The sequence below is a fragment of the Schistocerca gregaria genome, chromosome 2, assembly GCF_023897955.1.
Source record: "Schistocerca gregaria isolate iqSchGreg1 chromosome 2, iqSchGreg1.2, whole genome shotgun sequence".
Lineage (NCBI taxonomy): Eukaryota > Metazoa > Arthropoda > Insecta > Orthoptera > Acrididae > Schistocerca > Schistocerca gregaria.
The window spans coordinates 208,927,607-208,944,128 of record NC_064921.1 but is presented as its reverse complement, the minus strand read 5'-3'; the positions used below and the strand labels follow the sequence as shown (position 1 = coordinate 208,944,128).

At 43.5% G+C, this 16,522-nt stretch overlaps 1 protein-coding gene across 4 annotated transcripts in view; it reads left to right on the top strand.

Annotated features, from left to right (window-relative positions):
* LOC126336704 (lactosylceramide 4-alpha-galactosyltransferase-like) overlaps positions 1-16,522 on the top strand; it is a 125,836-nt gene that overhangs the window by 82,513 nt on the left and 26,801 nt on the right. For all 4 annotated transcript variants that reach the window (XM_050000668.1, XM_050000667.1, XM_050000665.1 and 1 more), the window contains exon 4: positions 15,771-15,990. In XM_050000668.1, coding sequence (XP_049856625.1) covers positions 15,771-15,990 — 220 coding nt within the window. The remainder of the gene's footprint in view (positions 1-15,770; positions 15,991-16,522) is intronic.

The window sequence follows — 16,522 nt, the reverse complement described above, 5'->3', positions numbered from 1 at the left end:
TCCAGCACAGTTTTTCAACTCTTGCGGTTGCATACCTATATTGCCCAATGTGGCTGGAAGTCGCTATCTCCTTCCTATTTCCTCCCATCTGTTCCCTTTTCATTCTCTTACCTCAGTTGTTCAGAATACGAGCTCAAAGTAAGGAATGGTTAATACAACTTAGGCTAAGTTTACAATTAATTTACTAGAGGCGCCAAGTGTATTTTTTGAAATTTACATTGCTATAGTTTCCCATATCAATTAAAACTAACTAGAACTAGAACTAAATTTACAATTAACTTACTAACAAAATGTAGTCAATGTTCTGTTTGGTTTTCCTATATTTTATTTGTCTTCATAGCAATTAACATTACAATCCATTGCGTCTGACTCGGTGCCCCCCTGCAGACTCCTAACTGAGGTACGAGCATTTGGCATTGGTTCCCAAGTATGTCAGTGGCTCGAAGACTCACTACTTTGTCCTCGATGGTGAGTGTTAATAAGAGGTGAGGCTATCATCTGGAGTGCCCCAGCGAAGTGTCGTAGGTCCGCTGTTGTTTTCTATTTACATAATTGATCTTTTGAATAGGGTGGATAGCAATATGCGGCTGTTTGCTGATAATGCTGTGGTGTACGGGAAGGTGACGTCGTTGAGTGACTGTAGGAGGATACAAGATGACTTGGACAGGATTTGTGATTTATGTAAAGAATGGCAGCTACCTGTAAATATAGATACATGTAAATTAATGCAGATGAATAGGAAAAAGATTCTTGTAATGTTTGAATACTCCATTAGTGGTGTAGCACTTGACACAGTCACGCCGATTAAATATTTGGGCGTAACATTTCAGAGTGATATGAAGTGGGACAAGCATGTAATGGCAGTTGTGGGGAAGGCGGATAGTCGTCTTCGGTTCATTGGTAGAATTTTGGGAAGATGTGGTTCATCTGTAAAGGAGACCGCTTGCCTAAAACACTAATACGACCTATTCTTGAGTACTAATCTAGCGTTTGGGATCCCTATCAGGTCGGATTGAGGGAGGACATAGAAGCAATTCAGAGGCGGGCTGCTAGATTTGTTACTGGTACGTTTGATCATAACGCGAGTGTTACGGAAATGCTTCAGGAACTCGGGTGGGAGTCTCTAGAGGAAAGGAGGCGTTCGATTCGTGAATCGCTACTGAGAAAATTTAGATAACCAGAATTTGAGGCTGACTGCAGCACAATTTTGCTCCCGCCAACTTACATTTCGCGGAAAGACCACAAAGATAAGATTAGAGAGATTAGGGCTCGTACAGAGGCATATAGGCAGTCATTTTTCCCTCGTTCTGTTTGGGAGTGGAACAGGGAGAGAAGATGCTAGTTGTGGTACGAGGTACCCTCCGCCACGCACCGTATGGTGGATTGCGGAGTATGGATGAAGATGTAGATGAAACGTAAAATAAGATATTTTCTGTTGTTATTAACTATTGTTTTGGATCTGAGTAATTTCTTACTATATTTGGATGAACATTTTTACCTTTTGGGCTTATAGCTGATTATTACAAATATTTGTGTGGTACAACATATAGCCTCTCTGATAGTTATGAGGTGACTGTGAAGTGCCAGTGATGATGTGTGCATTTTGCTAGCTTTATGTCCAAAGGAACATTGCAACATTGCATCGTTCTCCTGAAGAACACAGGCTCTGCAATATCGTATTGATCCGCCAACACCAGGCAAGCGACTTTCAATTAAAATGTCTCCCCGGTTCGGGAATATACATAGTGGACGTACATGTACAGGTTGTAGACACATTGATGATAGCATGTGGAAGTTTGGGACTGACTCTGAGTCGTGCTCGGATAGCGTAATGGAGCATTACCTCGCGATAAGCTAGAAACCCTAGTTCTAGTCCCGATCCAGCACAAATTTTAACTGCCGCCATTCCTTTATAGAGCTGATGGTTGTCCACATTCGCAGCTGCAAATAGATTCATGTATTGTTGGTGGATATTTTGTTTTTGTGACACTGCGGGGCTAAGCAGCGTTACTATGTGGTTTGTGTTGTCACAGGAGTCAGTTTCCAGTGTCTGTATCTACGTCTTCGTTCTTATTTGGATCTGACTCTGACACTGGTCTCTAATCTACATCTACATCTACATCCATACTCCGCAAGCCACCTGACGGTGTGTGGCGGAGGGTACCCTGAGTACCTCTATCGGTTCTCCCTTCTATTCCAGTCTCGTATTGTACGTGGAAAGAAGGATTGTCGGTATGCTTCCGTGTGGGCTCTCTCTAGTAGATAGCTGTGTTGGGGATATTTCCTGTTAGCGTTTGAATTTCTGCTGTACATATATGTCGTGGGTGTTTTGCACAATGGTTTGGATGGGGTGAGCCAAATATTTTTAAATCTACGTGTGATTTTTATCCTGGGGCGAGTTGTTAACATGTTTTATATTTTCTCTCTTGGTGATACTGTACTGGCCACAGCTTACCCTCAGTTTTACGAGGCGTGTTTGGAGTCGACTGATCGGTACTGATTCGCAGGCAGGGTCTGAGGGAGTTCTAAAGTCAAGTTTGAGAAAACGTCGGGTAAGCCGTCTTTCGATACGATACGATGTAGCAGTGCATGTGTTGTTCTGAATTACGATGCAAAGTTCCTTTGGACTTGCCCGCATGTCCAACGGAACAGGCACTGTGACGATTACAGCCATTATGTAGTATATGTAATGATTCACGGTTGCGAATATTGCGTATAAGCTGTAGAATGGAATGACGACAGTGGAAACGTGTGTCGGACCGGGACTCGAACCCGGATTTCCCACTTGCCGCGAGCGGACGCCTTACCACTTGGCTTAACGTCCACGACTCACAGCCAGGCCCAAACATCCTGATGTCGTCAACTACGGGTCTATAACCTGTACTATTCGGGAGGACGGCGGTTCAACCCCGCGTCCGGCCATCCTGATTTAGGTTTTCCGTGATTTCCCTAAATCGCTCCAGGCAAATGTCGGGATGGTTTCTTTGAAAGGGCACGGCCAACATCCTTCCCCATCCTTCCTTTATCCGATGAGAACGATGACCTCGCTGTCTGGTCTCCTACCCCAAACAACCCGACCCTATAACCTGTACTCGTACACCCGTTATGTATATTCCCGTATAGGTGAGACGTTTTACATGAATGTCGCTTGTCCGTTGTCGGCCGATAAATAGGCCATACGATATTGTAGTGCCTCTGTTATTCTGAAGCATTGCTTTGCTTCATCTGCGGCTCGTTGTAGAGATAACTGAAGTCTATTGTTTAGCTAGCTTAGATTGTGTTCGAAAGTAAGCGTGTAGGGGGTGTAAAGTTCGTCCTTGAGCATTTGCTGGTATTTTGGCCTGTTCGCAGCTGTATTCTTTTGGAGTCGCATACAGGTTGGGCAAGTTGACACTGGTTATACTGTCATCTGCTGCAGGATCAGTCGTGTCGTCAAAGACGTTAGGGCTACAAAGGATCCGTCTGATCGTATGTCGCCCAGAAAGATGCGCCTAGCGTGAACGTCTCCCATTATTATTATTATTATTATTATTATTATTATGCAGTGTTGGAAGGACGCAGTGTATCTGAGGAAATTCAAGGGGATCGCATCCTCTGATCGCACATGTAGACAATGTACTAGTAGTTTTTGTTACTTAGGCCTCCAGGTATTGATACTGTGGTTGCAGGGTCGGATGTACAGTGTTCATGGCCGGCCGCGGTGGCCAAGCGGTTCTAGGCGCTTCAGTCCGGAACCGATCGACTGCTACGGTCGCAGGTTGGTATCCTGCCTCGGGCATTAATGTGTGTGATGTCCTTAGGTTAGTTAGGTTTAAGTAGTTCTAAGTTCTAGGGGACTGATGAACTCAGATGTTAAGTCTCATAGTGCTCAGAGCCATTTGCACCATTTCGTGTTCATGTTGGTCCTGGCATAGAGGGCAATCCGCCATGGCAGTCCGCTCTGTGTTTTGCATATTTTGGAGTCGCGTTTTCTACTGTCCACGTTTCTGCAAATCTTGCAGTGTCTACGTCACGTGCCGTGAGTGTCATCAGCAGTCGTTTTAGTCTTTATTCCTTTCGTATCTGGGAAAAGAAGGATCGTGGTTCTTCTGTTAGCAGGAGTGAAAGTCGCGATTTATTGAACGGTGTGGGTTCTGAGTTGCGTATGTTGGAGTCAGTGACGCGAACGAGTATTCCTGTTTGAATAATTTGTGTGTGTCCTTACGGAAGAGGTCTCTTGTAATTTGTCTCATTTTTCTTTGAATGTCCTTTCTGTATTTGGAATAATTCGAGAAGGACATGGGATTTTGTTTAAAGTAGATCACCTGCACTCAAGCGGCCCTCCAGAAGGTGGTCCATTGTGGATGCTTTCTAACAGTGGATATGGCGACTTTTATTCTGGGGGTGGCGGAAGGGGGGGGGGGGGGGGTGCTTGTAGGTTTTGTGCTTCCGGTACCAGTGGTCTTTTGCGACAATTGTAGAATCTTGAGCAGTGACACGGTGCGCACTTGAGCGTTTCCTCTTCTATGTTGCAACGTCTAATGTAGTGATCGGCAATGCATTTGGTGCACATAGTCTAGACTTTGACAGTCCTCCTGCTGATGTTCGAAGGACTGCCAGCGGAGGTATTGGGCTGGCATTGGAGCAGATGTGAGGTTTCGACCCGATGGTGATGGAGGTAGAGTTTTATCCTTTAGTGGAACAGATACTCGACTGTGTCAGCTGCTGAGGAAGCGAAATTCCAAGGTAGGATCCCCGTATCGCGTAACCAGACCCGCCAGGTATTGACACCATTGTATTCTGATGTATGTAACCCTCGTCTGACATCTTCTGAGCCGGCCGCGGTGGTCTAGCGGTTCTAGGCGCTCAGTCCGAAACCGCGCGAATGCTCCGGTCGGAGGTTCGAATCGGGCATGGATGTGTGTGATGTCCTTAGGTTAGTTAGGTTTAAGTAGTTCTAAGTCCTAAGGGACTGATGACCGCCGATGTTAAGTCCCATAGTGCTCAGAGCCATTTGAACCATTTGAACATCTTCTGAACAATAATGAAGCGGCACTTCTTTGATTACAACACTCATTTTAGGTGGACAGAGAGAAGCATATGTTTGGGGAAGGCGTGTGGTTCTCTCTTAATGGGCGGTGGTGAGCTAATTGCTGCCCGTAATCGGGATGTGATTGACAAGTAAGTGTCCCTCTTGATACGTGTGGAGGTGTGATTACACATGTCAATCACATCGCGTTTACGGGCAGCATGGGGTTCACGCCTGAGCCTCAGGACGTGCGCTAGCAGCGCATGTCGGGTGTTTCAAGCGTCAAATTCCCGTCTGAACATCTCGGGATGTAATGGGAATATTGCGATGCAATCAACGCCATTGTGTATGTGGTTTGTCATGCTATGGATTTCTGAAGAAAAAATATAGGAGTTTCATTAAAAAAAAACATGAGTTTGTGTTAAAAAACATATATGCTTTCGTTTTAGAATATTTCCAAATATGTACATTCATGGGCCCCAGCCCTACATTGGTACCGGTGAAAGTCGTTTTCCAATAGCTGTTATTGTTCCAGAGATATTTTGGGTGGATAAGATAGCTGGGACAGCCTGTATACTCTACAGAGTAGGAACACGATTTTTTTTGTAGGAAATTTAATATAGTTAAATTTTGTAGTAGGACATGTTTTCGTTGGAGACCACGGTTTTAGTTACCCAAGAACTATGTACAAAAGTGACCTTCAAATGCATCTCCGCCTGACATTCATCCCTCACCAGTCAGTATTTCTAATACAGTACGCTGCTCATGGCGCTCTCCCCTACCACTGTACAAAAATTTCTGACAATATGAGCTGTTCCCGTTATTTACAAGCAAAGTAGTTTCGTTGGCAGTACACCTGACGAATACAACGATCTTGCTGTTTATTTAAATCTGTTAAAATTCAGAAATTTATCAAGTACAATTTACACAAACGTTAGTTTCAGACTTTGAAAGTGCTCGACTAAGCCGGTGGGGTAATAAGGCCAGTCAATGAAAAACGGAGAAGGTCGAAACTATAAAATAATTCGTGCCTACGCGAATGTGTAGCGATATGAGGGAGCGCAATGAATAACACACTGCAAATCCCGAGAGGCGGGGCTGGTTGTAGGAGTGTGGGTGCGTTTGAAAGTCACTTCTGTACGTTTTTTGGCCGAGCGGTTGTAGGCGCTACAGTCTGGAACCGCGCGACCGCTACGGTCGCAGGTTCGAATCCTGCCTCGGGCATGGATGTGTGTGATGTCCTTAGGTTAGTTAGGTTTAAGTAGTTCTAGGGGACTGATGACCAAAGAAGTTAACTCCTATAGTGCTCAGAGCCATTTTTGTACGTTTTTCTTGAATAACATGAAAACTGAGGCCTCTAACCAAAACGTGTTACAGCATAAAATTTAACTACATTAACTACATCCCACAAAAAAGTCCTGCTTAATTTTTTCTATAGGACTAATTGTTTGTACATAGCGAGCGAGAGAATATGACAGATTCGCGGGTGGTTTCTGAAGGCGAGATACAACCCTGCAGGTTGCATAAAACGAGAGCGGCAAGGGCAACTGAAAAGTTCTGTATATACTGAGTGTTCCAGCAAGAATGGGTAATATTCAGGGATATGAAATCAACTATCATTCGAAGCAAAAGAGGCTACTAAAGGTGGGCTCTAAAGTGCATTTGTTGTGATATAAGAGCAGAGATAAGAGCACTTCGTCTGTAGAAGAGATGTACTTCATAGCAGCGAAGATCGACAAGTACTGATAGTCCTTGAGGTAAGCACTTTTGAGCCCATATTTACTGGACATTTTTCCTTGATGTGGCCTTTACTCCCACTACTTCAAATATGAAAAGCCAAGACATTGCTTATTTATTTATTTTATTTATTTATTTATTGTTCCGTGGCACCAAGTTAAGGAGAAGTCACCATGGTCATGGAACGAGTCAATACATAAAATTATAACACGATTGTAGAAACAGATAAAATGAAATATAAGAAACATATCTAGACGACAAGTCGTAAGTTTAAATAAAGAAAATCAAGAATTTTTTAGCTCTTCCAGGAGCTCCTCGACAGAATAGAAGGAGTGAGCCACGAGGAAACTCTTCAGTTTGGACTTAAAATAGTTTGGGCTACTGCTAAGATTTTTGTGTTCTTGTTGTAGCTTATTGAATGTGGATGCAGCAGAATACTGCACTCTTTTCTGCACAAGTGTCAAGGAAGTGCATTCCACATACAGATTTGATTTCTGCCTAGTTGTACATGAGTGAAAGCTGATAACTCTTGGGAATAAGCTAATATTGCTAACAACAAACGACATTAAAGAAAATATGTACTGTGAGGGCAATGTCAGAATGCCCAGACTATTGAATAGGGGTCGACAAGAGGTCCTTGAACTTACACCACATATAGCCCGAACAGCTCGTTTTTGAGCCAAAAATACCCTTTTTGAATCAGAAGAATTACCCTAAAAGATAATACCATACGACATAAGCGTATGAAAATATGCGAAATCGACTACTTTTCGTGTTGAACTGTCACTTATTTCAGATACTGTTCTAATGGTAAATAAAGCAGCATTTACTTTCTGAACAAGATCCTGATATCTATCCGAAGGCCTAGAAACTTGAACTGTTCCGTCTCGCTTATAATATGCCCATTCTGTCTGATCAAAATATCGGTTCTTGTTGAATTGTGAGTTAGAAACTGTAAAAACTGAGTCTTAGTGTGATTTAGCATCAAATTATTTTCCACAAGCCACGAACTTATTTCATGAACTACATTACTTGATACTGTTTCAGTATTAAACACATGATCCTTCACTACCAAGCTGGTGTCATCAGCAAATAGAAATACTTTTGAATCACGTGCAATACTAGAAGGCATATCATTTATATAAATAAGCAACAACAGTGGCCCAGCACCGACCCTTGGGGAACGCCCCATTTAACAGTGCCCCATTTGGACTGAACATCACTGCAACTCTCAATATTGCGGAGAATTACCTTCTACTTTCTGTTCTTAAAGTAAGAGGCGAACCATTTGTATGCTACTCCCCTTACTCCATAATGGTCCAACTTCTGCAGTAATATTTTGTGGTCAACACAGTCAAAAACCTTCGTTAAATCAAAGAAAACACCTAGCGTTCGCAACCTTTTATTTAATCCGTCGAAAATCTCACAGAGAAAAGAGAATATAACATTTTCAATTGTTAAACCATTTCTAAAACCAAACTGTACATTCCACAGAAAATTATGTTAATTTAAATGTTCCAGTAACCTTCTACATAACTTTAGCAAACACCGATGGCATAGAAATAGGTCTAAAATTGTCAATATTATCCCTGTCTCCCTTTTTATAAAGTGGCTTCAATACCGAGTACTTTAACCGATCAGGAAACTGACCACACGTAAAGGAAAAGTTACAGATATGGCTAAGTATGGGCTAACGTACATAGAACAATACTTCAATATGCTGTTAGATACCCCGTCATATCCATGACAGTTCTTGGTCTTTAGTGATTTAATTATTAACTCAATCTCCCTCTTGTCAGTATCATGGAGGAGCATTACAGGTAACAGTCTCGGAACACTTTTTTCTAAGAGCGCTATATGATTCCGTGTTGGGACTAGGTTTCTGTTTAGCTCACCTAGAAGAAATTTGCTATAGAAGAAATTTGTGATGACGAGGAAGTTGTCGTAGCTTTTTAGGGCATCTTAAAACCCCTGGTTACTAAATTTTTTTTTTTTTTTTTGTTTCGAATGACCGGTCCTGTCATATTTCTGACCATTCCATATGGAACATCCAGTATAAATACGCTGTGCAACACAACTAAAGCATTACTTTTCTGGGTAATTGTCTTCCATTCTGAGGCACAAATTTGAAAGTTGGCTCAAAGCTCCTACAACCTTCCTCTGTAATTTCAAAAAAGTGTGGCGCCCTGCGACATAACCATCGAACTCGGCGACGCTTCAAACACCAAGGCCTCGACAAATGCGAAAAAAAGCCTCGACGCTCAGAAGTTCCTGTAGGGTGTACGGTGGGTTAATGGTGTCACAATTGGCACAACTTTGTCCACAATCTTGCCCAACGTAGTCGTGGATGTGCCACGCGATGCGAAGGTCGTCACAGCCACTCCTACCCACATTTGATCTCATTTTTTGGCGCCTTTGCGATGAAGGTCAGAACCGCGGTCCAGCATTTAAATCACGCGGATTTCTTATGTGTTTCAGACACAAGACCTCAGAAGGTATCATAAAGGGTGTAAATGAAACCACCTCTTCCCTTGGGGTGTTGATGTTAAGGGGTCGAAAGTGACAATGCGATGAGCAACAACACAACGTTCGTAACGACATTCAACTGTGAGGACACATCCCGGACGAATAAGCCCTCTCTACGGACAACATGGGAAACAGCCCTGTCAAACGTGATCTGCCCTTTCGCAGTGAAGCGCGACCGCAATTTGTGCTCTGGCGCTTCCACTGTAAGTAGGCTGTTGAGGTTTTAATGTTGGTGACGCCGCGTAGCGTTCTATGTGAAAATATCTGACTGTGCTGTGTGAAGTCTGTGGCTGGTTGGCATTGTTGTAATATTCGCTATTGTAGTGTTGGGCAGTTGGATGTGAATAGCGCGTAGCGTTGCGCAGTTGGAGGTGAGCCGCCAGCAGTGGTGGATGTAGGGAGAGAGATGGCAGAATTTTAAGAGCGGACGATCTGGATGTGTGTCCGTCAGAAAGAGTGAATTTTGTAATACTGGATATCATGAATCACCCATTCGAAGAAAAAAACCTTCTAATGTACAGGATATTCGTGATGCAGCTTGTGACTTTGGTATAAGAACTATCTAACGCGTGTATCACGTGGGAAAATCCCCAAAGTACGATTCTCCCAGGCAAAAGTATAACAACAGAGCTCTTCAACTAAACAACTTGAATAAAGACGTTGTCAAGCGGGCAGTCAATGAATTTTACCATGATGGCTAATACCCGACATTACGAAAGTAATGTGGAAAACATTATAGGTATTTACAGCAGCAAGTCACTTAGTAATCAGGTTTTATTGTAGATACAGACTTCAGTTGTCTTATAACTAACATTAGTGCGTTTAGAGTGTGTCATATTGACCAGCTACATAGTTTTGTCAGTGTGTAACTTGTTTGAAATTCCAGTAGTTACATTATTTTTACGTAGATACCGTTTTTGTCGGTAAGATATCACTATTAAGGTAAATACATTGTTTGCTATCAATCTTTCATTCGCTAAGTATGCCTATCAGTAGTTAGTGCCTTCAGTAGTTAGAATCTTTTATTTAGCTGGCAGTATTGGCGCTCGCTGTATTGCAGCAGTTCGAGAAACGAAGATTTTTGTGAGGTAAGTGATTGATGAAAGGTATAGGTTATTGTCAGTCAGGGCCATTCTTTTTTAGGGATCATTGAAAGTCAGATTGCGTTGGGCTAAAAATATTGTGTGTCAGTTTACTGTTGATCAGAATAAGTAAAGAGAGAAATGTCTGAGTACGTTCAGTTATGGTCATCTGTTTGAAAATCAAATAACGTAAGAGGTTTATCAGCACAGTAATTCATTAATTTTTCTAAGGGGACGTATCATACCAATAGAGCTGTGGTCAGGCGTACTGGCGTTTAGCTGTTAATGCGATGTTGCCAGACTGTGAGTCACGTGCACTTAATAGTCGTATGGATCCCTGTTACTCGTTGTAATAGTTACTGCTTTCGTCAAAATCAATGCTACTTCGTTTTTGCGGTGAAATATTGATTTAGGTTACGTCAGTCACATCGTTATGTAAGCACTGTACGATATCTGAGTTTAAAAACATTTTAAAAGCCTTGTCATTCAGTTCGTTATTTTCAGTCAACAGTGTGTAAAACTGTTATAGACAATATTAGGTATTACATGTTTATATGAAATGTAAATGTACATAAATCAATGACAAAAATGAATAGCCGGCCCGGGTGGCCGAGTGGTTCTAGGCGCTACAATCTGGAACCGCGCGACCGCTACAGTAGCACGTTCGAATCCAGCCTCGGGCATGGACGTGTGTGATGTCCTTAGGTTAGTTAGGTTCAAGTAGCTCTAGGTTCTAGGGGACTGATGACCTCAGAAGTTAAATCCCATACTGCTCAGAGCCATTTGAGCCAAAAAGGCATATCTGCGTAAAAATAATATAACTGCTGGAATTTCAAACAAATTACACACTGACAAAACTGTGTAGCTGGTCTACATGACACATTCTAAACGCACTAATGTTAGCTATAAGATAGCTGAAGTCTGTATTTACAATAAAACCTGATTACTTAGTGACTGGGTGCTCTAAATACCTACAATGAAATGAACACCCTTAGCTGCTTACAGGCGTTGACATACGTCAACGGGGAGAGATGAAAATATGTGGCCCGACCGGGACTCTAACCCGGGATCTTCTGCTTACATGGCAGACGCTCTACCTATCTGAGCCATCGAGGACACAGAGGAGAGAGCGACTGCAGGGATTTATCTCTGGCACGCCTCCCGCGAAACCCACATTCTCTACGTATTGTCCCGCACTACATTCGTAGTGCCCCCGCCCTTTATACTCATTACTCGCGGCGCGTTGCCTATTCCTGTAAGAGTTCGGGCACTGTTTGTGCATTCGCACAGAAGAAGAAGATGGTCAAGTGCCCGGTGAGCCATAACTATATATATACTAAGATGGTATCTGTTCTTCCAAACATGTCCGAAAGAATATATACCATCTTAGTACATATATAATACCTATCATGTTTTCCATAACACTTTCCTAATGTTGGGTACTAGCCATCATGGTAAAATTCATAGACTAAACGCTTGACGATGTCTTTATTCAAGTTATTTAGTTTAGCTGCAGAGCTCTGTTGTTATACTTTTTCCGGGGATAATCGTACTTTGGGGATTTTCCCACGTGACACACGCGCTAGATAGTTCTTAAACCAATGTCACAAGCTGCATCACAAATATCCTGTACGTTAGCAAGGTTTTTTCTTAGAATGGATGTTTTTTTCGGTGAGATATCACTGTATTTCTTGATATCATCACTGTCGAGTATATCTAACTTTCGTAAATCTGTCCTAACGGCCGTTTATGTAAATACTAACACTTCGCTGTCATTATCTGCAAGATGTTTTAAATCTTTATCGACATTGTGGGTTACGGATTTGCTTTGCCACCGAAACTTAGTTGCCTTTTTCACTCGCATTCTTCCTGCTGTCAAAGTGCGTCTTTTTGGAGTTGTCTGTAAGCTCGACCCATGTGGCACGGGGCTAATCTCTCTTTCTTGCATCTTTTCCATTTTCATCTTATACTAAATTTTCCACTCAGTGCATAAATTGCACGAATCATACCACCAAATACACTTATTTTTTGCTTCGAGTCAAATTGCCGAAACTAGCAACTGAAGAACTGCAATGGAAAACAAGAAACGCTCTAAAATCTACGCATCGTCTAGCTACTGACGTTGTACTGGCGCTCGAGCTAGTCCACTACGGACGTTCAGTGTTGCCATTTTCGAATGTTAGCGAGAGGGAGTTACGTGAGACTAGGCACAAGTGTGGCATCATAGAGCTTGCCGGCACCCCGTCACTGTGCCTGCCCAAAGCTACAGTAACCGTTGAAAGCTATTTGATGAAATTCGATCATCATCCGAAGCAGCCAAGGGGTTTACGCTTTCTCAGCCCTCCTGTGGCGTGATAACGAGAGATGGGGGAGGCGGGGGGGGGGGGGGGGGGGAGAATTTCAACGTTGACATACATGGCAAAGGATCCTTCTAAAAGTCCCCAGTGCGACACGACAATACCCTTGGTAAAAGTTAGGCACATTTTTTGACCAAATTAAAAGGTTACCTGTACAGAGATTTTGACACCCATTAAGCTAAGTGGCGTTCCGGTGCTGCTCTAGCGCGTTTGCTGACATACAGAATGTGAGCAATGTCGAAGGGATTGCTTTCCCTCAGGTGATAGAGCAGCAGCGGAGGGCCATTTAGCTGAAAATGTGTCAAAGTCTCTGTGCAGGTACATTTTTAATGTGGTCAACGAAGGGGCGCCGCAGGCACCAGGGGTGTTGCCGAGAAGTGGATCTTAGAGGGACGCTTTTCTATTTCACTAACGCACTTGTCAATGTTGCTCCCCTTCGTGATCACGCCGCAGAAAGGTGTGAAACTTGAGTGTTAAAAAAGAATAAACACCCTAATGGTTTTGAACGGTCTCTAGACGTTCCGCACTTGCTACCAGAGCAAAAATAGCTATCGTGCTCCACTCCAAGGTTATCAGATCACGTTCTACAGGACTGCAGTCCCTCGATGCCCTTGGAGAAGGGCTGAATCGTCCGAGGTCAACACTGTCGAACGTTTTGTGTCAAGAACGTCGTGTTGCTTGTCATCACACCGAACTGCCGTTTTCGTCCGCGAAATGTATGGGAATGAATGCCCCAAGGGAAGGGGTGGCAATTTATGCCATCTCCTGAAGCGTTTTCGCGTCAATTAGAGAAAGAAAAAAGACACACCATGAAGGCGTTACGCAGACTGGTCACAAACTATTATTCATCGATGAAAAACACAAAGATGTAAACTTTGACGGCCGATGGATGAACGTTTGATGCTGCAGCACAATTTCACCTCGCAGCTGGCAAGAATAGTTACCAGGGGACATGTTGTTGCCAGAGCATAAAGACTGTGCGAATTTCGTTCCATGCTTTCAGTTGGACGGTAGCTATGCCTTGCAGACAGGCGCGTGAACAATGTGCGCAGATATCAGCATTTGAGAGACTACGTCTAGCTGGACTCGAAGAAGCCGGTTGGAGTAATTGGCGAATCGCTCGACATTTGAACAGGAATGATGCCACTGTTCGAGGATGTTAACAGGAATGGGTGAACTATGGCTGAACACAGCGTCAAGAAGGAAACATATTACCTAGAGAGACCACAGAACGCTTGTACCGAACAATCGTCAGATAGACACTCAGAACACTGATTAATCATTATCACCTATCCAACGTGCAACTGATGATTCACTGACCACAAGGACCATTAATAGGAGGCTCAAAGAAAGGGAACTGAGCTCATGGCTCACTTGCGTCGACTACCATTGACCTCCGTACACCAAAAAGCCAGTTTTCAATGATGTCGTGTACACACACACACACACACACACACACACACATACACACAGTCGATTGAGCTCTGGAATTTAGTCGTATAATTTGTTTTTGTCTATCTTGTACAGTTTAGAGGTTATTAATGTTCAAAGTTGGGAAATTATATTAATACCGACTGCTGAAACACATGTTCTACGTGTTGTGCACCCCCTTGCAATGTGCAACTGCAGTCGTAGCAACCACTCTGACTGAATACGGAGGAGAGTGTCTCCTGCAATTTGGTCACAGACGTGTTGTACGCGCTCGTCCAGGTGTCTCAGATCACGGATGCTCTCAGCATACAGTATCTGCTTAAGATGTCCCATATATAAAAATCAAGGGGCGTTAAGTCAGGGGATCTGGGCGGCCACTCCACGGGACCACGGCGACCATTCCACTTCCCTGGCAGTTGTTCCTCCAACTATTCACTGACACCAATGCCATAGTGTGGAGGGGCTCCATCATGCTGAAAGTAAGAAGGGAAAATGCCGTCAGCGTTCAGAGTGGAAGGGAACAAAAGGTCCTGCAGCAGCATCAGATACTATGGTGCAGTGAAGGTGTTGTAAATGAAAAATGGTCCATTGATGAGGGTGTCCCATATGTCACACCACACCATCACCTTCGCTGGACTATATTCTCGAATTGGGGCAATCCCGTTCGGATTTGCATCACTCCAGTATAGACAATTATGTCGATTAACCTCCCCATTCAAAGTGAAATACGCCTCGTCGCCGAACAGTATGCCCTTGAGAAACGAAGGATCCAGTTCATATTGTTCAGTAGCCCACAGGCAGAACTCCAACCGGCGATCAGGGTCATCCTCGTTAAGTCGATGTTGCATCTGCAGCTTGTAAGGATGCCACTTATTGGTGTGCAATATCCGGACAACGGAGGTTTGGCTTATTCCACATGCTAGGGCCACAGGACGGGTACTTCGTTTAGGACTTTCCACAAAAGACGCAACAACCGCAGTTGCAGTTTCCTCATTGGTGGCAGTCCTTGGTCGCCCACTACGTGCCCTATCGTGAACAGAGCTCGTCTCCCGGAATTTCGTGATCACGTGAGCCATCGTGCTGTGCGATACCGGTTCTCTGTATGGGTGTCGTCTGTTGTAGTCAGCTGCTGTTGTTCGGTAGCTGCGTTCCCCTGATGTAAGGATGATTTAGATGTTCTGTTCACGTGTCAGACCCACTTCAGATCACCTGGAACAAAGAGAGACATGAGTAGATATCAAGGTAACTTTGAACATTAGTAACATCTCAACTGTACAAGATAGACGAAAACAAATTACGCCACTCAATTCCATAGTTCAAGCGAGTCTTATTTTATGTGTAATACACCCCCTTCCCATTTAAAAAGATGACTTGAATCCAAAATGTAGGAATTCAAGGTGGCAGCCATGAATGACATTCACTCCAAAAGTTGCAACCCATGTCAAAAATATGTTCCCATCATCACATCTCAATTTTCCCTTTAATCTTCCAGCTTATGAAAGTGTCCAAGGACTTTTGACTCTCCCATATATTTTTTTCTGTGTAAGTCTGTGTGAAGAAAATACAAAAATACATTTCGAAACAGCCATGGGTCGTAGCCAGGCTGATTTTGGAACTTATAATTCACAGAAACCTTTCAAAGATGGGTGAAAACTGGATTGCAGCAGAGAGCACTTATTCGCTCGCCAACGGTGCAATGCATATGTCTTCACTGCCGGGCTCAGCAGGAAAGGAGTTGGCGAATACCTACATGGAAACTCTGCGGACAGAGTTCGATGGGCAGCAATGGACGTCCAACGGCGGTGCAATACTCAAGAAATTGCTGCTTCAACGTTGCAATGTCACCAAGGTAAGTCAAGAGCGCAGAACCACATTACACCAGTTCAACCGTTATGACAACGTCGGTACCGCCACTGTCTCTCTACATAGGCCTACACATCTACAATCTGCAAGCCAGGTTATAGTCTTTGAGCCGGCTGAAGTGGCCGAGCGGTTCTAGGCGCTACAGTCTGGAACCGCGCAACCGCTACGGTCGCAGGTTCGAATCCTGCCTTGGGCATGGATGTCTGTGATGTCCTTAGGTTAGTTAGGTTTAAGGAGTTCTAAGTTCAAGGCGACTGATGACCTCAGATGTTAAGTCCCATAGTGCTCAGAGCCATTTGAACCACTTTTGCTATAAGTTTTATGTTGTCGTTCCACTTTAAATCGTTGCGTTAACACACGTGCTTGGATGTATTATGAATGTCATTCCTCCCAGTGATCGTTCTGCAGATGGGTAATCACAGAGTGCGCGTCCTTCTGCCTATTTACAAATATGCTAGAAACGGCTGTCTTGCAATTTACGAACGCATGGAGTCACAGCGATACTAAGTAATATAATT